General features: G+C 38.6%; 1 protein-coding gene across 1 annotated transcript in view; it reads right to left on the minus strand.

The window, feature by feature from the left end:
• Positions 1-306: 306 nt before the first annotated feature.
• The window catches only part of LOC126474864 (peroxisomal membrane protein PEX14), a 60,262-nt gene continuing 41,773 nt past the window's right edge, over positions 307-18,795 (minus strand). Inside the window, exons 4-5 of the mRNA XM_050102344.1 lie at positions 15,410-15,645; positions 307-1,442 (exon numbers count right to left, since the gene is read on the minus strand). Of these exons, the coding sequence (XP_049958301.1) occupies positions 1,238-1,442; positions 15,410-15,645 (441 nt within the window). The 3' untranslated portion in view covers positions 307-1,237. The remainder of the gene's footprint in view (positions 1,443-15,409; positions 15,646-18,795) is intronic.

Here is an 18,795-nt window from a genome sequence, read left to right on the forward strand (position 1 = left end):
AGATGTTTGGTAAAAATCTTGAACAACAAACTGTATTTATATAGTAATAGTACAGATTTTCTTTTTATGTACCATAAATATTAAAAAGGAAACATAGCCTATGCCTGTCTGATCATTTGAAGCAAATCAGTCAACAACTTTGAGGTTTATGGTAAGAATGTTAAACACTGATTTGTCTTTATATAGTAGTATAGATTTAATTTTGGTCTCTTATGGCCATCAGAAGAGGATTCTCCATCATCTTCAATCTGCAAAATATTTTCTGAGAAGCTGCAAAATGAAATAAGGGATATACTAAAGCAACAGTTTAACATACTCCACATTAAATTCCATTTTATTTACAAATTATATCTTGTACAAGATACAATACTTGATTCACACTTCACTAACAGCCCAACTGGCAAAAACTTTACTGCAAGATGAAAATTTTGTTTACTCTGTATACAATCTCCTAAGTGGAACTGTGGTCAGATAATGGTTAAAACAACTTTAAAGTATTTTCCAGGCTAAAGGACGGAACACAAATAATCAAAAGGATAGTAAAAACACTAGCTAGTGGAACCAAATATTACTGAGCTTGATTAAAGGAAAATAAAAAGATGGAGGAAACTGGACTAACAGGTAGATCACAGATTGTCACTTCTCAAAGGGGAACATGGCAGGAGAAGGAGCAAGCATTGAGCATCGGTGAAATGCCAGCTATCAATTCATTAATCTGACACTGCACTTCCTCAAAATTGAACAGATGATTACAAGACTTAAATGCAGCATATGGAATTCACACTAATGTATGCAATAAAATTTATTTTCCCCCACCTGTGATATCTAGAACCATACAGAAACAACAAATGAAGTCTGGTTCAAGATACCTTTGATTTTATATGTACTAATGACTACCTGCCATGAGAAATATCACAACACACTGCTTGAAATTGATACTAAATAAATTCAAATATTACAAACCATTGCAGTCAGTCACAATGGAAATAATGAAACGGAATGCCCATGAGCTATAACAAATATAGCAACATTACAAAATATTTTAAAAAAATAGCTTTTTTTTTTTTAATCTGCACTGCTGGTGCTCTGAAAACTTTTGTTTTACAAAATCATTGAGCAACGACTTAGCTTATGGCAGTCATTTAAAGCATTGATAATGTGTCACTATAATATATGGCAAATTACAGTGTTTCTGAACTACAAGATGCCACATTTATCACTACATCGTTACGAGATGTTATTCTCTGATTAACTCCATACTGCTATCACTTCCATTGTTATTTATCATTTCAGGATCACTTGAGCCTGATCCACAAGCCTCATCACTGACGCCTTCAGTCTTGGATTGCACTCCTGTACCACCTTCCTCTTTTTGAGGCATCTGCCAAGAAGGAATTGCAGTTGATACTAATGGGGTCTGTTTTGGCACAGGAAACTGTGACCTAAAAAAGATCCAGAAACATCTGTACTATAATACATACCCTTTTAATGAGGTAATGGCTCAAAGTGATCTAAAGTCACTGTCACTGTCACTGTAAGCAAAGATGGAGACAAATAACAGGAGTAGCTCATATAGTAAAAAAATATGGTTCATGTAAGAATAATATTAACATATAAATACAAATTTTAATTATAAAATCAGTTACACCACTAACTTAGTTACTTATTCATCTAGGAATCATCTTAAAATGATATAGGATTTGTCATCATAATACAATGAAAATAAGTAGCTCAAAAATATACAAATACACAGAATATATAAGTATGCTTTTATAAGGATAGGAATAAAGTAAAGCAGTCATCAATCCAAAGATTGTTTTGAACACCACAGTGGTGTACTAGGCATGGTCCTGTTGGAGGTGGTATGCTGATGCCTTCCTCCAACCTTTGAACTGATTTATCCAGCTAGTTATAGGTGGACCCATAGTTTCTGTACCACAGTGCAACTTGGCATTTTTCACATCAATAAACATTGCCAGAGGTGAAAGAAGTGATAAGTGACTGATAAAAATCTTACAATTAACTGGCGACTGAGCTTGCGATCTTTGGATGTGTGGCACTTTAACACTCAGCCACCAAGCCATAAGGATAGGACTTGACCTAACAATAATTCACGAAAAGCATAAGAGAATTGTACTCCTTTCACAGAAGAGAGGGATCTAAAATATTTCAATGATTAAACAAATTGAGCCTCAAGCTACGTTTTAACCTGAATCTACAATCTGACACATTCAACCTATCAAGTGTCACTAATACTCAACAACAACAACAACAACAACAACTCAATGTGACAACACCTTCATACATTATTAGAAATTTCTATCAGCAATATAATCATGGTACATCAACAAAAACTGAACAATGAATTAATAACAAATTCAGAGACAGAAGGCAATGTCCAGATCATCTTCTGGGTACAAATATGAAAACCACTGAAGATCTAAATAAGAAAAGCCATCTGATTAGGATAATCAGAAGTTAATAATTTTCCTATTATTTAAATCTCTTTCCCAATTGTGACATACTGGTGCTAGTTTGGTATGGGCTTTTGTCCTCCTAGCTGGGAGTGCATGAACTCTTCACTCTCAATTCACGACAGGAAAAGAAACTGCCTCGAATTTGACACATGCAATCAGACTCAAACCATAATTTTGGAAACTTCTGTGAAATGTTACACTATCAAGAGGCACCAAAGCTTCCACTCTTCCAAACTAATGAATGATGAACTACAGCAGTAATGTCATGACCAATATTCCTAAATATAGCTATTATGTGACAGCCTTGTAATAAAAAGAAATATACATTCATCTTCCTTTATTGCAATTTCATCCAAATTTATTATCATAATTATTGAAATAATTATTTTAAGCCTTAGTTACTTAATACCTGTTGTCAATATTATTGGTCGTTTACTAAATCATGTCATAATCATGTTTTTAAGAGTTCCTGGTCGTTTCAGCAAAAACAATTATCTTCACCCAGAAATGTTTCCTCATGTCTGTATCACTGCCATCTTCATTAAATCAAAAATACCCATGTCAACCACGGTACCAATTGTCCCAGACTGGTTACGCATCTACTCTTCAGAGTACATAGATTTCGCAGCTCATTAATCATCAAAAACCAATTTTTTATGTAATTACATCATCTTTTCTTTCACTTGAATGCACGTAGAAAGAGTAAATGTTCACAAACTGTGTAATCAATGACAATATATTTCATTTTACAATTACATAATTTTACATAGTTCACTATAATTACACACTGTTACATATTTTACCTTTATGCTGGATAAAATTAATTATTATTTCATTTTTACCCTTCATATTTCCACACATCCTCACAAGACCACTCACTTACAAAAATTGCACATGCAACCGACCATAAATTATTTCTAAAACTCAGATTCTAGTTCAATAAAATAGGGCTATCTGTGCTTTGCATTGCATTATGAAAGACATGCTTATGCTTGATTTTCTATGATTTAGAATTCCTTTTCTTAAAAGGAAATCATATATAATAGCCATTACTGAGTGTAGTAAAGGGCTTCATGTGCTGTCAACATTGGCAGTAGACCAAAAAAATGACTAGTGGCAGAGAGTTTTTCAACTAGTAGCACTTCTACCAAATTGAACAAGAAAGAACGTGCACCAAGAAAAGTTTGCCAAGTAGTATTTCTTAAGAGCTCATAACTGTCAGTTTTCATGATGACTCCTGTGGCATCCAAAATTATCACTTAAATTATTTTGGTTATAATGGGCAATGCTTTCACTACTGATGGTGGGATTGTTCTATAGTGAGTGTGCAATAAGCAGATTGAATGCTGTATGAAATCACAACTTCAGGAACATACACATAGTGATGTGTACACAAAGAACAAAGCAGTGAAATGTCTAAATAGCAACCACTATGGTTTCTTCGAACATTCCATGGCAGAAACTTCACTTGTCTGAATTTCGCATATTTCCACAAAAGTACTGTGAGCCACAGATTCCTGATGAATCAGCTGCATGGAAAAACTATTTAGAGTTTTGTTACCAGGAGGCCCTAAAAAGCATGTGGCATCATACAAATAACCACCATATATGGATAGCCATCAACAAAGTAATGGATACACATGGACATTTCAATGGCAGTCTCGTTGTTGACAAACTTGATGGGAAAGAACCCTCAAAGCCATTATTGATTTCCGGTAAAGTGTTGGAAATACAAAAATCATTCAACAGTAACTCATTTTGTGAATTACTGTCTTAAAAGTGCTGCAGCCTGAGGGAATTCAAGAAGAAAAAGTTCTTGTTACGTATTTGAGTGCCAGGGCCTACATGCTGAGGGCACCAAATGGCCTACACAGGTTCTATCCACATTTAACCCACTTCATCTATCTGGCCTACCTACTGTAACATATTGTCAAAAGTGCACAGCAGATACCCAGATATAAATAAAATAATTTCATACTTCAAGAAGTCTTTCTCAAAGCCTCAGGTCATGTGTCACTGTATACAAAACTGCTGCCTTATCCTGTTTTTATAATTAACATTTTCAAGCCATGAAAACTGTGATTAATTAATTTCTGAGACAATCTTCACTTCTAGTATGGGAGGGACAAAATTCTTTCACTGAACCTAAAGCCGAAAATGCTCAATCTACATCCAAAGCAACTTTGGCTTCCTTGCCAACAGCATTAAAGAATTAAGAGTCCAGCATTGCTTTTGTAGAAATTGTAGAGAATTTCAACTGGAAACTGACTGTCATTAAAGCTGATAATGAGGAGAGGGTAGTATATCAGTATTATGCTGTTTTGGCAAAATATCCAGACTACTCAACTGTTGCTAAGCTATACAATATCCCCTGTGTCAGAAAAGACATCTCTCCAGGAATATTTCATCTCCAAAAATTTGCACCATCAACATTCTGTGATGTGGAGTGATCATCTTACTCCTACAGAAACTTTCTTGCTGATCAGCAACATTCTATGAACTGCAGAGAATTTGGAAAAGTACCTGGTTGTTCATTGCACTTAAGAAGATAAGGTAAGGTAAGGTAAGGTATCTCAGTAATTCCTGTGAAGATGGGCACTGTATTGAACAGATGTGATCAAAAATACTTTTATTTTATTAGCACAATATCGACTTTCAAAATAAAGAACCAACTACTGTAAAATGTACCTTTTCTTAACAATATTACAAGAAGGAAAGCTGCTACACACACACACACACACACACACACACACACACAAACGCGCGCACGTGCGACAGAGTATCAGGCAACTGAAACCACACAGAGAGCAGTAACTTTCCTTCTCATAATATTGTTACATTCCATCCTGGATTTCCCATTGTTTGAGCTGTACCTTTTCTTAATATACTTATCATGTTCCTGGTATGTTAAAGTGTGTATTAAGATAATATGGTAGGCTATGGTGTATGCCAAAATTTCATTTCAGTTGGAATTATTGTTTTACGTAACATATTAAATAAAATATTTTCGTCATACTAAATAAAAAAAATGATCAAGGTTATACAGTAAGCAGCATTCCAATCCCTGCACCACTGTCAGGTGGGAAGGGGGGGAGTGGGGGGGGGGGGGCATTACATACATGAATTTATTTCAGGTTCAAGAATAACTCCAATTAAGGCTACTGACCTGGGTTACCAGTTTCCAAAAAGTCAGCAATTAGTACCATATTGTCTAAAAAGCTTAACAGCCTACTTCTGGCCCATCTCTCTTGTGATACAACTGGAGCTTCCTCTGGACGTTAAAGCAGTCTGCTGATCACACACACTTTTACTTGGCCCCTGAGCAGACGATGCTGGAAGCAGAAGTTCATGATCGACTCGCATCACACTAACTTCTGAGACAAGCCTTGCCTCCTCCTCCCAGAGCAGCCAGCTCACAGCTTATAAAAGAAACGAATGCATAAGCATTGTAGATGTGACAATAGTTCAAGGTGAGTCACCTGAAGGATCAGGTACCAGGTAGTCTTTTTGTTCATTTTGGTAAATAATATTAACGAACACTGCACAAAACACTGCACATAAATCAACACTATATCCGTAATGGCTACTTACTGTTATGGCACACAATACTTTTATGTAGCTAATGTTGGCAGTGTCTGCTAACATTCCAGAGCGGCTCGTAATCAGCTGACTGCCACAGATCACAGACAGGCCAAGTAAAATTGTGCAGTCAGTCATTCCCAGCACCATTCTCTAAGCAGTTATTCAAGGACTCAATTGAAGAGAAATGGAGAAAGCACACCACCTTGTCTTATCTTTGTTTCAGTCTCAAAACCATCAGAGCTTTGCCTTGCAAATTTTACTCTGGAGTGTACATCAGTCAGACGTGTAGAATGGATATGAGTATTTTGTTGTCTAGTCCTGATCCCTCATGATTTTACTGAAAGGTTGTCGGTTCATGGAGTTTTACAACTTCCTAATGTCTACATTTATGACTATTATTTTGGGGTTTCTGATTTTTGGAGTGAAGTAGTACTGTTTTATTGTTCAGGGTTTGCTCGGTACCGGCAATCTGCGCTGAAACCTCCTTAGTGTTCTCCAAGTTGATTGCCCACAATTTTTTATGACTCTGTAACACAGTCTTCTTCTTTTACGATATAACATAATTTCACAATACATTTTGTTATTAACACTTTACCATCATGGGCATGTAAACCTTTTCCTTACACTTTCATTTCCACACCACTGAGAATAGTCTACACACAAAAAATGCTGTCACTGGGAGTTGTACAGCAACTTTCAACCTTTTGGAGAACAATGCCCATGAGATTTACAACAAAGTAAGTGACAGTGTGGTGCCAAAATCCACAATTACATAGAAAATGAAAAATATGTAAATTCATCAGTTTCCTCACAAAACAAAGCAATAAACAAGGTTGGTTGGTTTAAAGGCAGGAGAAGGGACCAAACTATGAGCTCATCAGTCCCTTGTTCCTAAGGAAACAATGCCACAAGGGTGAGAATAAAACAGACGAAACATATAACACAAAATGGAAACAAAGGAAAAGCCACAATAACAAAGGGAAGGCAACGAACACTAAAAGGAACAAAAGGACAAGAAAACAGAGAGAAGCTAGAAACAGAAGGGAGTAAAACATGAAAGCATATTACAGTGGCTGGCCAACCACGAGAATGAAAAGAGAAAGCCAGCCACTCTGCAACACATTAAAACCTCCATCCTAAAAGCACTAGGGTGGAGGACACGGAGGGACAAAGGACATGCACTAAAACCAACATAGGAGTATAAAACCCACTCTCACAAATAAAATTTAAAACTAAAGCTGCCGTGGAGGCATTGTCGCCCAACACCGAAGGCAGCGTACTGGGAAAGTTACAAATCTGCTGCCGAGCAGCTAAAAGTGGGCAGTCCAGCAAGAGGTGAACGACTGTCATTTGGGAGCCACAGTGACACTGAGGTGGGTCCTCTTGATGGAGTAGGTAACCATGCGTTAGCCACGTATGGCCAATGCAGAGCCGGCAGAGGACAACTGATTCCCTGCGAGAGGCCTGCATGGAAGACTTCCACACATTCATAGTCTCCTTAATGATAAGTAGTTTGTTGTGTGTGCTGTTATGCCATTCCGTCTCCCAAAGCCGGAAAACCCTACGGAGTAAGACAGAATGCAGGTCAGCTTCGGAGATGCCTATCTCCAGAAGCGGTTTATGCATCGCCTGTTTGGCCAGCCTGTCAGCAAATTAGTTTCTGGGGATTCCGACGTGTCCTGTGGTCCACACAAACACCACGGAACAGCAGGACTGTTCCAGGGCATAGATGGACTCCTGAATGAACATGCCCTACGTTCCAGCAGTTAACAAAGAACGTTGGTGAGGCTGATGGGCCAATAGCTATCCACATCAAGAGGGTTTTTACCGGGTTTGAGCATCGGAATGATGGTGCTCTCCCACCATTGTGACGGAAAGATGCCATCGCACCAGATCCAGCTGAAGATGACGAGAAGATGTCGCTTGCAGTCAGATGAGAGATGTTTAATCATCTGACTGTGGATCCGATCAGGCCCAGGAGCTGTGTCGAGGAAATGTGCACGGGCACTGAGGAGCTCCCACTCTGTAAATGGGGCGCTATAGGATTCACTGCAGCGTCCAGTGAATGGGAGGACGTTCCCTGAGAATTAGATCCAAACAAACGACTCCGCACACCTCCCAGCCTCTTGTCAGTAGCTGCTATGTGCGAGCTAACACCCCAAAGATGTTCGGGCTCACATGCAGTTCCTCTTCATCGAAATGTCTTGGCTCAAACTCGTCGGGGTTGAACCACACATATCGCATTACATGCTCTAAATTAGACACTTGTGCCCCTTTGGTAAAATTGTCTGGCTGATGGCAACTTTGCGAAATTGTATGAAACATACAACATTAATATAACGTGTAACAACAGTAATAATAATATCAGGAGTTAAATTAACAACCATAAAAGATGTAGGCCACACAGCTGCGATTTGGTTAGAATAATGAAACTTCCTGGCACATTAAAACTGTGTGCCGGACCGAGACTCGAACTCGGGACCTTTGCCTTTCGCTTGCAAGTGCTCTACCAACTGAGCTACCCAAGCACGACTCACGCAATATCCTTTCTTTCAGGAGTGCTAGTTCTGCAAGGTTTGCAGGAGAGCTTCTGTAAAGTTTGGAAGGTAGGAGACAAGTTACTGGCGGAAGTAAAGCTGTGAGGACGGGGCGTGAGTCGTGCTTGGGTAGCTCAGTTGGTAGAGCACTTGCCCGCGAAAGGCAAAGGTCCCGAGTCCGAGTCTCGGTCTGGTACACAGTTTTAATCTGCCAGGAAGTTTCATATCAGCGCACACTCCGCTGCAGAGTAAAAATCTCATTCTGGTTAGAATAATGTTTATTCAGAAATCAAACTAATAGCCAACATTGTCATATTTAGAATTACTATTACACTCGAGCACATATCCATTTGTTACAGTTTGATCATTCACAATCTCATCGCGAATTACAAGTCCAATACTCCACTTCATTAACTATGTGAAAAGTTTAGAGTGCACACCAGGCGCGCGGCAGCTCACCACCAAGAGACCATGTCCCGCGATACCACACAATGCAAAATTTTCTACGTCATTTCACTTCCTATCTGCCTAAAGACTGACCATCTGCTTTCGTATCTCCACCAGCACTGTCCCTCTGCCCGTCCCCAGCCACGTTTCCCGCACGCTGAACATCCTCACTCAAGTGACTAATGCAGTTCCCTTTCCTGAAGCCATCCATCTGATGGACTACAGCTTGTTCTACATTATTTTACATTTTAACATATTTAAATATTCACAGCTTGGCCACTTTCACATTCTAAATAAAGTAACAATAATATCCATTACATAATAAATGTTAAATTCTTTTACATAAAACCAATACAATTTCCTTCTTAACTCTGAATGTCATGGCCAGTAGTCTTGCACCATTGTGCTTTCTGATAAATAAATAAAGAACAAAGGTAACTATTACGTACTAAACTTTACAACAAATATTCTATTACATAATGATTCAATAAGGTGTCATACTGTCATTGTTCAATATGTTTTGTGTGGAGGAAATGATGATCTGATGTGTAATTGAAATTACTGATAATTTAAATTTACTATATCTTTTAAACAAATAAAATTACAGAGTTGAGATTTACAACATTTGCCATTTTAATGATGCGCTTCTATATGAAATGTCAATTGTTAAGATTGACCAAAGCGTTCAGATTTTAGCATTCAGGTCTTTGTTACAAAACTTGTTAATTTCACTTTAGCAGTAAATCCTAAACTATTACAGATATTATCAATATTCAAGTTTTATTGGGATCACCATAAAAATTTATGAAGGATGGTAAATTAAAATTACTGTGGCTTGATTCCCTGAAAATTAAATAGTTTTCATAAATGTGTCCCTTTATAGCCAATCTTAGGTCCGACACATTTAACACTGCTACGTCTCCCTGGCCACAAACGGCTTCTACGGGGTTTCCCTATGATGCGGGTTCTCATCTGTCTCAGTCTCACACTACAGTGCTTAGGCCTCGTTCAGCACAATGGACGCCTGTGAATTTCCCCATCTCATGGTGAATCTGCGCTCTTTGTAGTACATGGTCCTAGATGACAGGGTTCGTTTCACAATTCCTGAAGGTTGACTCTTTCAGCCATATACTTAAATGAGAGTGAAATGCTCGTTAACTCACATAGGCTAGTGGCAAGAAGTGGTGGCAGCACTGACTACAAGCTGAGTGGAGTGGTAGGAAGAGGAGAAGCAGTAAGAATAAGGGACTAGGAAAATGGTGCACATTCTTAGCTGTGCCCAGCCTCTGACGATGCATTACATCTCAGTAAACAAACCACTTCATCTACTGAGACATAAAATGAGATTTTTCCTGAGCTCCCCCCCCCCTCCCCTTTTCTTTTTTATATATATACATAGCTGGTCTCTCAGATGAAGTACAGCATGGAGTACATCAGCCATAGTCTTTCCTCTTTTAAATACATTAAGATTTTTCCATTCCTCTGTTTCAGATCAAGATGGATGAGTACAAGACACTTTAATATACTTCATTTGGAGATCTCACATGCCTTCATTCACAACCATGTTTCAGCAGCACCTTTAAACCCAAAGAAGTCAGTTGTATGCACTGGAATTACATGGAATGGGTTCATAGTTTCAGTTGGCTCAACAATCTTGTGTAAATCTTGCAGAACGAAGGTCTTGCTTACCTTTCTTCTAACTTGTGTCATCTAGTAACGTTATGTCTGAAACATTTTCACTTACATTTGGCACATGGAACAAGTCTAGGGATGTGCAACAGAGAACGAACATCACAATAGCACTGGAAAAAAAAGGAAGAAGAAGAAGAAGAAGCCACTTACAATGTTTGACATTTCCATTCGACATATCCATTAACGTCTCTCATCATTACCATTTCTATTTTCACAAAGCACGAGTATGATACTAGGATTAAAAATAACCTCTACAAAGACCTCCAGGAGTTAACGTTAGCAGACAAAGGTGTGAGATAAATGGCTACGTATGTACCAACAAACTACCTGAGCACATTAAATGTCATGTAGATAATGTAGTGGCATTTAAGACTGAATTAAAGTGCTTTTTATTGGACAACTCCTTCCACTCTGTTGAAGAGAATATTCACATAAACACTCAAATTTACTAATGTTTACCTTAATGTGCAATTAGAATCAGTACTGTAATACAGTAATTTAATGTCCTTTCACAGTTTTGCACATTGTTGTTGTTGTTGTGGTCTTCAGTCCTGAGACTGGCTTGATGCAGCTCTCCATGCTACTCTATCCTGTGCAAGCTGCTTCATCTCCCAGTACCTACTGCAACCTACATCCTTATGAATCTGCTTAGTGTATTCATCTCTTGGTCTCCCTCTACGATTTTTACCCTCCACGCTGCCCTCCAATGCTAAATTTGTGATCCCTTGATGCCTCAAAACATGTCCTACCAACCGATCCCCTCTTCTAGTCAAGTTGTGCCACAAACTTCTCTTCTCCCCAATCCTATTCAATACCTCCTCATTAGTTACGTGATCTACCCACCTTATCTTCAGCATTCTTCTGTAGCACCACATTTCGAAAGCTTCTATTCTCTTCTTGTCCAAACTCGTTATCGTCCATGTTTCACTTCCTTACATGGCTACACTCCATACAAATACTTTCAGAAACGACTTCCTGACACTTAAATCTATACTCGATGTTAACAAATTTCTCTTCTTCAGAAACGATTTCCTTGCCATTGCCAGTCTACATTTTATATCCTCTCTACTTCGACCATCATCAGTTATTTTACTCCCTAAATAGCAAAACTCCTTTACTACTTTAAGTGTCTCATTTCCTAATCTAATACCCTCAGCATCACCCGATTTAATTTGACTGCATTCCATTATCCTCATTTTGCTTTTGTTGATGTTCATTTTATATCCCCCTTTCAAGACACTGTCCATTCCGTTCAACTGCTCTTCCAAGTCCTTTGCTGTCTCTGACAGAATTACAATGTCATCGGCAAACCTCAAAGTTTTTACTTCTTCTCCATGAATTTTAATACCTACTCCGAATTTTTCTTTTGTTTCCTTTACTGCTTGCTCAATATACAGATTGAATAACATCGGGGAGAGGCTACAACCCTGTCTCACTCCTTTCCCAACCACTGCTTCCCTTTCGTGCCCCTCGACTCTTATAACTGCCATCTGGTTTCTGTACAAATTGTAAATAGCCTTTCGCTCCCTGTATTTCACCCCTGCCACCTTCAGAATTTGAAAGAGAGTATTCCAGTTAACGTTGTCAAAAGCTTTCTCTAAGTCTACAAATGCTAGAAACGTAAGTTTGCCTTTTCTTAATCTTTCTTCTAAGATAAGTCGTAAGGTTAGTATTGCCTCACGTGTTCCAACATTTCTACGGAATCCAAACTGATCTTCCCCGAGGTCCGCTTCTACCAGTTTTTCCATTCGTCTGTAAAGAATTCGTGTTAGTATTTTACAGCTGTGACTTATTAAATTGATAGTTCGGTAATTTTCACATATGTCAACACCTGCTTTCTTTGGGGTTGGAATTATTATATTCTTCTTGAAGTCTGTGGGTATTTCGCCTGTCTCATACATCTTGCTCACCAGATGGTAGAGTTTTGTCATGACTGGCTCTCCCAAGGCCATCAGTAGTTGTAATGGAATGTTGTCTACTCCCGGGGCCTTGTTTTGACTCAGGTCTTTCAGTGCTCTGTCAAATTCTTCACGCAGTATCTTATCTCCCATTTCATCTTCATCTACATCCTCTTCCATTTCCATAATATTGTCCTCAAGTACATCACCCTTGTATAAACCCTCTATATACTCCTTCCACCTTTCTGCCTTCCCTTCTTTGCTTAGAACTGGGTTGCCATCTGAGCTCTTGATATTCATACAAGTGGTTCTCTTCTCTCCAAAGGTCTCTTTAATTTTCCTGTAGGCAGTATCTATCTTACCCCTAGTGAGACAAGCCTCCACATCCTTACATTTGTCCTCTAGCCATCCCTGCTTAGCCATTTTGCACTTCCTGTCGATCTCATTTTTGAGACGTTTGTATTCCTTTTTGCCTGCTTCATTTACTGCATTTTTATATTTTCTCCTTTCATCAATTAAATTCAATATTTCTTCTGTTATCCAAGGATTTCTATTAGCCCTCGTCTTTTTACCTACTTGATCCTCTGCTGCCTTCACTACTTCATCCCTCAGAGCTACCCGTTCCTCTTCTACTGTATTTCTTTCCCCCATTCCTGTCAATTGTTCCCTTATGCTCTCCCTGAAACTCTCTACAACCTCTGGTTCTTTCAGTTTATCCAGGTCCCATCTCCTTAAATTCCCACCTTTTTGCAGTTTCTTCAGTTTCAATCTGCAGTTCATAACCAATAGATTGTGGTCAGAATCCACATCTGCCCCTGGAAATGTCTTACAATTTAAAACCTGGTTCCTAAATCTCTGTCTTACCATTATATAATCTATCTGATACCTTTTAGTATCTCCAGGATTCTTCCAGGTATACAACCTTCTTTCATGATTCTTGAACCAACTGTTAGCTATGATTAAGTTATGCTCTGTGCAAAATTCTACAAGGCGGCTTCCTCTTTCATTTCTTCCCCCCAATCCATATTCACCTACTATCTTTCCTTCTCTCCCTTTTCCTACTGACGAATTTCAGTCACCCATGACTATTAAATTTTCGTCTCCCTTCACTACCTGAATAATTTCTTTTATCTCGTCATACGTTTCATCAATTTCTTCATCATCTGCAGAGCTAGTTGGCATATAAACTTTTACTACTGTAGTAGGCATGGGCTTTGTGTCTATCTTGGCCACAATAATGCGTTCACTATGCTGTTTGTAGTAGCTAACCCGCACTCCTATTTTTTTATTCATTATTAAACCTACTCCTGCATTACCCCTATTTAATTTTGAATTTATAACCCTGTAATCACCTGAACAAAAGTCTTGTTCCTCCTGCCACCAAACTTCACTAATTCCCACTATATCTAACTTTAACCTATCCATTTCCCTTTTCAAATTTTCTAACCTACCTGCCCGATTAAGGGATCTGACATTCCACGCTCCGATCCGTAGAAGGCCAGTTTTCTTTTTTCCTGATAATGACGTCCTCTTGAGTAGTCCCCGCCCGGAGATCCGAATGGGGGACTATTTTACCTCCGGAATATTTTACCCAAGAGGACGCCATCATCATTTAATCATACAGTAAAGCTGCATGTCCTCGGGAAAAATTACGGCTGTAGTTTCCCCTTGCTTTCAGCCGTTCGCAGTACCAGCACAGTAAGGCCGTTTTGGTTAACGTTACAAGGCCAGATCAGTCAATCATCCAGACTGTTGCCCCTGCAACTACTGAAAAGGCTGCTGCCCCTCTTCAGGAACCACATGTTTGTCTGGCCTCTCAACAGATACCCCTCCGTTGTGGTTGCACCTACGGAACGGCCATCTGTATCGCTGAGGCACGCAAGCCTCCCCACCAACGGCAAGGTCCATGGTTCATGGGGGGTTTTGCACATACACTGCATTAAATGTACATATGTAACTTCTTTACATATATCAGAGATCCATGGATGAGGAAGATGATGATGCTAGAATTCTTTGGGTACACATCGTTGAGGTCTTTAGCATCCAGGGATGTATGGAATATGACTAATATAATATAACAAACTCATTAATATTCGAACTACATGATAAAACTGAAGATAGTTCCTTGTGGCAGGGTGCACACTGCCTGTACTATTGGACTGAGTGTCTCCAGATACACTACTGTGGTCTAGCGTTCAAAGAGCTATTCAGTACAGTATTCATTAATATGAAGGCCCTGAGAATTACCTCCAATTTCTGAGGATATAGCCAGTCTGACACATTTTATCACTTCCAAAACAGTACCATATTACCTTGTATCCATCTAGTCTTTAATTTCAGCGATTTCCATGTCATCTGATGATATTACTTTTTTTTTCTTTCAGTGTCTTGTATTTACACTAGATATGCATCATTTTTATTATATTTTGATAGAACATTGTATGTGCTAACAATACAATTATCTCTGACTGGTCAGCATTTGCTACCACACAAATGCACGCAGCAGCAGCACCACCACCACCAGAGAGCACCACAGAAAGGTAGGTAGGGTAATAGATATTGTACATTTTACTCTGCAGTATCAGAATACTAGCACCACTATAAGAACCAATGATATTATCAATGATTAAATATCCAAGAACAAAGTTTCAGATCATATGAAACACATAAGCAGATTTCATTACTTTACCTGGTGCAGATTAGTAATATTCTAGTAAATCCTTTAGCAACATAACAAATTTGTTATAAGAAAATAGTATGTTATGCGATACATTACCCACTAAGAAGCACACTCTTGAGTGAGGAGAACTCTGCCTTGAGATCTTGGATGTGCCTACTTGTTGTATCTGCATTTTGTACTAGGTTGCTTAAATGTCCAATTTCAATACTAGTTTTCTTCACATCATCCTGCACACTCTTTACTTTCCCTGTCAATGATTTCTCTAAGTCCACAATAGAATCTTCAAGAGATTTCTTCTTTTTCTTCCCAAAGAAAAATGAGTGTAAGAATCTCTGTGAAAGGTAAAAATGTATTAAGGATTACATACAGATTTGGAGTTTTAAAGACTAGTAATTTGTGTACTGGTATTTAATAACACAACACACCATAAAAGATTATTTAACATTCACTGTTAGGCTTTTCATATAGCTGCCGACAAGAGATCATGTATTGGAAGGTTTCAAACAGCATAGCACTATATAATCACTGGTTCAGAGAGGCACTATCCATAAAAATGTACAATCTGAATGCACGTTGTCCAACTTTTTAAATATCTTACACAAATTAGAGAATAAAGTTATATTTTGTGAATGTTGAAATTCAATTACAAGACTTTTGAACATTAGTTGGCGAAATATCCATGGGGAGCAACACTGATTTGATATGAGAAGTTTTCATACAAGAATCAGAAATGGCAGTCACTTTTCAATTAATATCAACCCATGCTCTAGTATTCATAGAGTATGTCAAAGCATACTGCTGTGGCGACATGAACAGCAGGCACCAACATCTACCCACAGAACAAATATCACAGCTGCGGTATCACAGACCAGAGGCCGCAGCAACTCAACCTGGCAAGCCATCCAGCCAGACCAACAAAGGGTGGCACTAGCAGCTGAGTTAGGACACAGACATGTGCACAGCTATGATCAGCATGTGTAGGCCAAACTATTTTGTACTTTAACAGAAATCAACTGGAGCCAGTCACACATGGAGCATCATTCCACGAGGCAATTATTTACGTTTGCACTTAGACTTGAGAAGTCAGTTCCAGCACAGTGAGACCGTAAAAGGACTTCGCCAGGACATCACTATAATGAGGATTTCTCTCCACTCTGCACATCACTTAGGGGCCAGACTTAGTCAATGTAACAGTGCCACACCGGGAGGCCTTGCTATTACTGTGCTTCACTACTTCTCTTCCACTTTGAGCGAGTGTGACTTAATGCTGGTAGTATACACACAATATTAGAGAACTTTTCTGGTTCTCTTGTCAGGACTCCATTTGCAATGGAAAGTCTGCCAAAAACTCTTAAAATTCTGGACTTTAACCTTTGGTTCCTATTTTAGAACTTAACTTGTTCAAGTAATTGGAAAACTTTATGTTGTATTTAAGACTGCAAATTTGGTCAAACTTCTGAACTGTAACTTTGCAGGACTCTGAAACCGTTTTTGTTGTTTGCTCACACAAAGAAGACCTAAGTTCGTTTCTTTGGAAGTTACCAACTGTGTTTATCACATCTGCTTTGTATATTAATGTCAGACCTAAAGCGGGGGCAAATAGAACCACTATCATACAACCCTGCTCCAACCTTACAACAAAACCACTAATCTTCCTCTATAACTACTGATATTTGTTCTTTATCTATACTCTGTAAACCACCATGCAGAGGGTATGTCTCATTGCACATGTTATTAGGTTTTCTGCCTGTTCCCTTCACTCTTGACCACCAGAAGAACGACTGATGAAGGAGTCTGCATGTGCAGTAATTATTCTAATCTTTTTCTCACAATCCCTGTGTGAGTGATACGTATGGGGTTGTAGTGTATCCCTAGAGAAATCATTTAAAGCTTGTTCTTGAAACTTTGTTAATAGACTTTCTTGGTATAGTTTACATCTGTCTTCAAGAGTCTGCCATTTCAGTTCCTTCAGAATCTCTATGATACTCTCCCGTGGATTACACCGACATGCAACCTTTCGTCTGCGAGCAATACTCTAGAACAGTTGCTCGAGTGATTTGTAAGAAATATCTTTTGTACACTGATTGCATTTCCCCAGTATTCTACCAACAAATCAAAGTCTACCACCTGCTTTACCCATGACTGAAACTATGTAATCATTCCAATTCATTTCCCTACAAAATCCTACACCCAGATATTTGATTTGGCCAATTCCAACAGTGAACAGTTGATATTGCAGTCATAGGATATTACATTTTTTCCATTTAGTGAGATGCAAAATTTCACATTTCTGAACATTTAGAGCAAGTTGTCAATCTCTGTACCAGGTTGAAATATTATCAAGATCTGACTGAATATTTATGCAGCTTCTCAGATAGTTCTTCATTATAGGTAACTGCATCATCTGCAAAAAGCCTGATTTTACTGTAATATTGTATGCTAGGTCATTAATATACGATACAAACAGCAAGGGACCCAATGCACTTTCCTGCAGCACACCTGGAGCTACTTCTACAGCTGACAATGACTCTCCATCTAAGATTACATGTTGTGTCCTACCTACCAAAAAGTTCTCAATCCAGTCACAAATTTCACTTGCTACCCTATATGATTGTACTTTTGACAATAAGCATAGGTCCAGTACTGAGTCAAATGCTTTTCAGAAATAAAAAAAAAACACCGCGTCTACACGGTTGTCTTGATCCAAAGCAAGCTTTTAGTATGCCTTGTGAGAAAAGTGCGAGTTGGGTTTCACATGATCGATATTATCAAAAACCATGCTGGTTGGCATTGACGAGCTCATTCTGTCCCAGATACTCATTATGTTTGAGCTCAGAATATGTTCTAAGATTCTACAATAAATTGCTGTCAAGGAAATTGGACAGTTGTTTCATGGATCACTTTCACTACACTTCTTGTAGATGGGTGTGACCTGTATCTTTTTCCAAGAACTAGGCATAGTTTTTGTTTGAGGGATTTATGATAGATTATGGTTATAAGAGCAGCTAACTCAGCCTCAAATTCTGCATAGAATCTGACAGTGATCCCACTAAGGCACGGAGCTTCATTCAATTTTAATGATTTCAGCTGTTTCTCAACACCACAGACACTAATACATATTTCACAAACATTTTCGGTGATAGGAGGATTAAATTGGGGCAATTTTCCTGGGTATTCCTTTGTAAAGTAACATCTGAAAACCATTTCAAGCATCTCAGATTTTGCTTTGATATCCTCGATTTTAATTCCTGTCAACATTCACTAGGGACTGGACACTAACTCTGATGCTACTAACAGCCTTTACATTCAACCAGAATTTCTTTGGGTTCTGTAAAAGATCATTTGATAATATTCTGCTACAGAAGTCATTGAAGGCATCACACATTGCTCTCTTGACAGTCAAACGCATTTCATTCAGCATTTCTCTATCTGTAGCCCTCCTCTTTGTTTTAGACCTATTATGCAGTAATTTCTGTTTCTTT

Source organism: Schistocerca serialis, chromosome 4, assembly GCF_023864345.2.
Source record: "Schistocerca serialis cubense isolate TAMUIC-IGC-003099 chromosome 4, iqSchSeri2.2, whole genome shotgun sequence".
NCBI classification, from domain to species: domain Eukaryota; kingdom Metazoa; phylum Arthropoda; class Insecta; order Orthoptera; family Acrididae; genus Schistocerca; species Schistocerca serialis.